The following is a 5,426-nucleotide window of genomic DNA, read 5'->3' on the forward strand; positions in this document are numbered from 1 at the left end:
CTACATCTAAGCATTCTGGCCAGGGCCGGCCAGTGTCTGCCATGCATTTTCTTAATCTACTTTTCACAGTACCATTTGTTCTTTCCACCAACCCTGCACTCTGTGGATGATAGGCACAGTGGTTTTTCAATGTCATTCCCAAGTGTGTAGCCATGTTTTGTATCACTTGGTTTACAAAATGTGGTCCATTGTCACTATAAACAGTCTGTGGGATGCCATGTGTTGGGATAATAGTTTTACAAATAGCCTTAGCTACTGTCAAAGCATCTGCATGCTTTGCTGGAACTATTTCAACCCATTTAGAAAAAGCATCAATCATCACTAGACAATATTTATATGGCCCACTTTGTGAAAGTTCAATAAAATCCATATGCATGGTTTGAAACGGATAAGATGGTTTTGGGAACCTGCCTCGTTTTGGCCTTATGTTTCCCTGAGAATTGTATTTCACACAGACTGGACATGCAGTACAAAAATTTTTTAAGTAAGAATTTAAACCATATGTTGTGAAATATTGTTGTATTATGGTTACCATCCCCCCTGTTGACACATGACAGCGCCCATGTGTCACAATTGCTGCTGCTTTAAATAAAGATTTAGGAAGGACTGGTTTGTTATTTACTTCAAAAATGTTCTCATCATTAATTTGCGCACCCTTAGTTATCCACATCCTTTTTTCAACCTGCGGTGCGTTGTCCTGCATGTCTTTTAGCACTGCTTTGTCTATCAGTTGTTGTTCTCCTCCAGTCTGTGCTGAAAAAGTTCCATTCCCATGCTTCCCTGCTGCAGCTTCTTTTGCAATTTTATCAGCTAGTCTGTTCCCATTTGAAACTTCATCTTGTCCTTTTGTATGAGCTGCGCATTTACATACAGCTAGTTTAGTTGGGAGTTGTATTGCTTGTAAGAGATCTTTAAGCAAAGATGCATGCGTTACTGGTTTCCCAGTAGATGTTGTCATTCCTCTACGCTCCCATTGTTTAGCAAAATAAAACAACGTAGAGAAAACATACTGGCTATCTGTGTACACTGTCAGATGCTTGTCCTCAGCCAGTTCGCATGCCCTAGTCAAAGCAATCAATTCTGCTGCTTGTGCAGAATGAGTGCTGGAAATTCTTTCTGCTTCTATTATTTCATTTGGCAAAGCAACAACAGAATAACCTGTCTGGTTTTTACCCATAGGGTCCTTTGAACATGACCCATCAACAAACCAGACTTCTCCCATTTCTAATGGGGTGTCCTGTAGATCTGGCCTAGGAAGCTGCAAGTGCTCTGTAGCTTCTAGGCAGCTGTGTGGTGTTCCATCACATGGTAATGGAAGCAAAGTAGCTGGATTCAGAATCGTACACCGTTTTATTACAATATGTGGTTGTGACAAAAGTATTGCTGTGTACGAAAGGTGTCGTGCTGGTGAGAGCAAATTCATTTTGCTCTGCAAAAGTAGAACATCTACAGCGTGTGGAACTAACAGCTCCATTTTGTGAAACAAAACTATGTCAGCCGACATGTTTACTGCTAACGCTGCTGCACAGACTGCCTGCACACAGTCTGGTAAAGACTGTGCTACTGGATCTAACCTTTTTGAGTAGAAAGCTAACGGTTTTAGCTTATCACCATGACTTTGTAGTAACACAGAGGTCATAAATCCGTTCCTGCAGTCTACTGTTTGAACAAAGGTTTTTTTATAGTTTGGAAGAATCAAAGTTGTTGCCTGCATTAGTGCTTGTTTTAATTCAATAAAACTTTTTTCAGCTTCTGGATTCCAAATTATTTTGTCAGTCATAGCCATTGGGGTGCCATGAATCAAATCCTGTAAAGCCTGAGTTTTTTCAGCATAGTGTGGAATCCAGGCTCTGCAGTAATTGCAAAGTCCGAGAAAAGACATCATTTGCTTCTTAGTTTCTGGTTTAGGTGCTTCAGAAATTGTCTCTTTTCTCGCTTTTTGTATCTGCTTTCCCTCAGCAGAAAGTGTATGTCCCAAATAATTTACTTCTTTTCTGACCCACTGTAGCTTATCTTTGTTTACTTTGTTCCCTGTCTGACTGAGGTGGTGCAGCAGAGCGAGTGAGTCTGCTCTGCATGCTTCCTCGCTTTCAGATGCTATTAACAGGTCATCAACATAAATCAAAAGTTGACTTTTTTCTGATATTTGAAAATCAGACAAACAAGCCATAATTGCCTCGCAAAATATGCTTGGACTTTCCGCAAAACCCTGGGGTAATCTGGTATATGTATACCCCTGACCTCTGTAGGTAAATGCGAACCAGAACTGCGAATCTGGGTGAATGGGTACAGAGAAGAAAGCATTGCTGAGGTCAATTACTGTGAAGAATTTATTGCTTGGTTTTAGTGAGTTTAACAGCGTGTGTGGGTCTGGCACATTTGGTGCTCTCGTTTGAACTGCTTCATTGACTGATCGTAAATCCTGAATCATGCGCCAGTCTTTTTTGTTTGCCTTTTGAACAGGAAAAATAGGTGTGTTACAAGGAGAATCTGAACATTTTTTGATGATTCCTCCTTTTAACAAACCCTTGATTACTGGTTCAATCCCGTCCAGTGCTTCTGGTTTTAAAGGATACTGTTTTACCCTGGGCCTCCAGCTAGATTTTGCTTTAATTTGCACTGGGGGAATTGAACCAAGTAACCCAACATCAGAGGGACCTTTTGTCCACAAGTATTCTGGCAGCTCAGCTAATTCAGCTTCCTCTTTTTCTGTAAGAAATATGTTCATGTGTCACTCAAATGCATGAACTTGAGCTGTGCCTGTAACTACTTCGCAAAGTGATTGCTTCCAGACATCACAGCTGGGGCTGTAGCTCCAATCATCTTCATCTACTTTGAAATCAGTGGCTTCAGAAGCCATTTTAATTCTGTTACCTACATCTGCCCATGTAATATTATGCGGCTTAAAAAGCGAGATGTGTGGGTTTGCAGGTAACTTATACAGCTCTTTTTGACTAGTCGGAAGGAGCACAGTCACAGCTGCATAAGACCTTCGGTCTGTGAACATTTCAGTCACAGCAAGTGTCACAGGATTTGTTTCTAAAAACTTTTGCACATAATCATCCTGTGGATCATTTAGGATATTCATTGTTACATGCAACTGATTATAGTTCATTTCTGTTTCAGGTATGTCCAGTTGTCCTCGAGCCTCCCTAAGAAGCTTTTCTGGGACAAAAGGATTGTCAGCTGGCTTTAGATCATAAGAACAATAGATTTTTTCATCCTTATGAACTGTGTACAGATCAGAGTGTTTTAGTCTGACAGCCCTCATGCCATCTTGTACAGGGACTACTGCTATCCCTAGTTTTGTCATTAGGTCTCTACCTAACAGATTTATTGGACACTTAAGTGACATTACAACGGAAGCTTTTGCTTTAATTCCTGTTTCAGGATCTTTAAAAGATGTATTTTTTGACATATTTTCTCTATGTGTTTGTCCATCGGCAGACTTCACCCAAATGGACTCGTTTGTGGGGTTTACACCTTCTATTTTAGTTTTTGGAACTGTTTTGCATGCACCGGTGTCACATAAAAATTCAACTTTTTCCCCACAAACAATCAGTGTAATGTAGGGTTTTTCTTTTAATGCATTTAACATATCCCATGCTGCACATATATCCACCATTTCATCAGTTTGATCTGGTGGTATGTTTTGTTTGGGTGTGGCAGAGTCTAGTCATGCTGAAGAGTTAGACTTTTGTTTTTTCTCCCATCTGCCACTTCTATAGTCCTTTATGTTCTTTGCTTTGCAATCTTTTGCCCAATGGTTCGACCCACCACAACGCCAGCAGACATCTTTGTCTTGTGGTTTATAACTTAGGGGTCGCTGCCCAGGGCGACCTCCTCTGTCTCTGTTTCTCCCCCGGCCTCTTGAGGAGCCGCAGAAAAAGACAGAGGTATCTACTTCTCCAAAATCCTCCAGATGAAAAACATCAGATCCTGTTTTTGGTTTTTTTACTACTTTTTCTGCATGACGTGCCCACGTCATCAGCTGTGGGACTGAGGCAGCATCATATTCAACCAGGTGTTTTTTGATCCAGCCCTCAATTTCAGGGCGAAAACTAGACATTAAAGCGTTTTTTAGTTGTTGTTGATATACGCTTTCTAGTCCTTCATCATAAGTGATCCCACTGTGAACTTTGAACTCCTTCTCAAATCGTAGACGAAAATCGTCTACGTCTTCTCCAACTTTTTGTTTAATTTCTGACAGATGACTATAATTTGCCTTTTTACGGAAATTTGTTCTAACTCTCTCACACAACGGNAGATGACTATAATTTGCCTTTTTACGGAAATTTGTTCTAACTCTCTCACACAACGGGTCCCATTGTGCTTTAAAATCATCAGAGAGAGCAGGGTTTGCTCCTGGAGGATATGGAATTGGAGCTAAAATATTATTATTATCAATTGCTTTCCCTGTATAATTTCCCCTCACTTTTACCCAATCTTTTCCTAATGAGGACATGGCTGCTTCTCCTGCTTCTACCCCATTTAGTCTATATGACTGGATTAATCCAGTCATATCTTCTATCCATTTATCGGGGTCTTCTGTTACAGGTGTTATTCCTTCTACAGCCTTTCTGGCCTCTTTTAAGGTCCAGGGTCTGAAAACATAAATGTGTTGCGGCTGACCATCTCTAGGATTAGGATTTGGGACCTCGATCATTGGATATTGTTCTGTCCCTTCAGGACTGTACATAACTCGAGGAGTTCTGTACTTTCTCAGATTATATGAATGTCCCTGACCACTTGGACCTGCACCTTCTTCATTGTATAATGGTGGTGGAGAGACTGGGAGAGGAGGGTAAATTTTGGTAGGTGTGAAAACTGACTCTGGATCTGTGGTCAGTTTAGCAGATGGGGATCGTGTTAGAGTGAGAGTTGGAGGAGTTGAGGGTAAGGTTGCCTGCTTGCCTGGGGAAGGAGTTTGAACTGTTCTAAATATGGGCTCATTTTCTTCTGGTACTAAGACAGGAGCAGACGGAGCTGCTGCAGCGGCCGGGGGAGGAGCAGTCGGCCGTACCTGCCCCCCCTCCTGCCCCGCTGGAGCATTCCATCCGCTTAACACCATTTCATTGTCTTCTGGCCTTACAAATAAGTTATTTGATTCTACAAGCTTTTTGTCTTTAACCTTTTTAATTTGTTCTTTCCTGTCTATGGCTGCTTTTAACCATAATTTAGCACACCTTAATTCATCCTCCTTTTTAGCCTTTTTTATCCCCTTTTTTCTTGCTACACTACTATCCAAAATTCCCACAATTGTTTGCCATTGATCAATTTTTAGTTTTCCATCTATTTTATATTTCTTTTTCCATTTTTTCATGTGTACAATGCTACCAGGAAATCTGGACAGCATGTATTTCTCATCCCCATCGGGGCCCTCAACAAGTGAGGAATTACAAGAATTTGCATTTCCCATTATTCAA

General features: G+C 41.0%; 1 protein-coding gene across 2 annotated transcripts; it reads right to left on the reverse strand.

Annotated features, from left to right (window-relative positions):
- Positions 1-3,555: 3,555 nt before the first annotated feature.
- LOC107835442 (uncharacterized) lies at positions 3,556-5,420 on the reverse strand. 2 transcript variants are annotated; one of them, XM_016667825.1, is made up of 3 exons: positions 5,132-5,420; positions 4,283-4,576; positions 3,556-4,225 (listed from the first exon to the last, which is right to left on the reverse strand). In XM_016667825.1, the coding sequence occupies exons 1-3, from the start codon at positions 5,417-5,419 to the stop codon at positions 3,677-3,679; spliced, it is 1,131 nt and encodes a 376-aa protein (XP_016523311.1). In that variant the 5' UTR covers position 5,420; the 3' UTR covers positions 3,556-3,676. The 2 variants fall into 2 exon arrangements, with proteins under 2 accessions (XP_016523311.1, XP_016523310.1); XM_016667824.1 differs by having other exon boundaries at positions 4,283-5,420.
- Positions 5,421-5,426: the final 6 nt, after the last annotated feature.

Source organism: Poecilia formosa, unplaced genomic scaffold (assembly GCF_000485575.1).
Source record: "Poecilia formosa unplaced genomic scaffold, Poecilia_formosa-5.1.2 Scaffold2537, whole genome shotgun sequence".
Classification (NCBI taxonomy): domain Eukaryota; kingdom Metazoa; phylum Chordata; class Actinopteri; order Cyprinodontiformes; family Poeciliidae; genus Poecilia; species Poecilia formosa.

Excerpts from the sequence above, each read along its gene's own strand:
- LOC107835442 (XM_016667824.1), bottom strand. The coding sequence starts at position 5,419 with ATGGGAAATGCAAATTCTTGTAATTCCTCACTTGTTGAGGGCCCCGAT. Across the intron at positions 4,226-4,282 it reads GAACAAATTTCCGTAAAAAG|GCAAATTATAGTCATCTGTC; the intron begins GCAAATTATAGT and ends TTCCGTAAAAAG.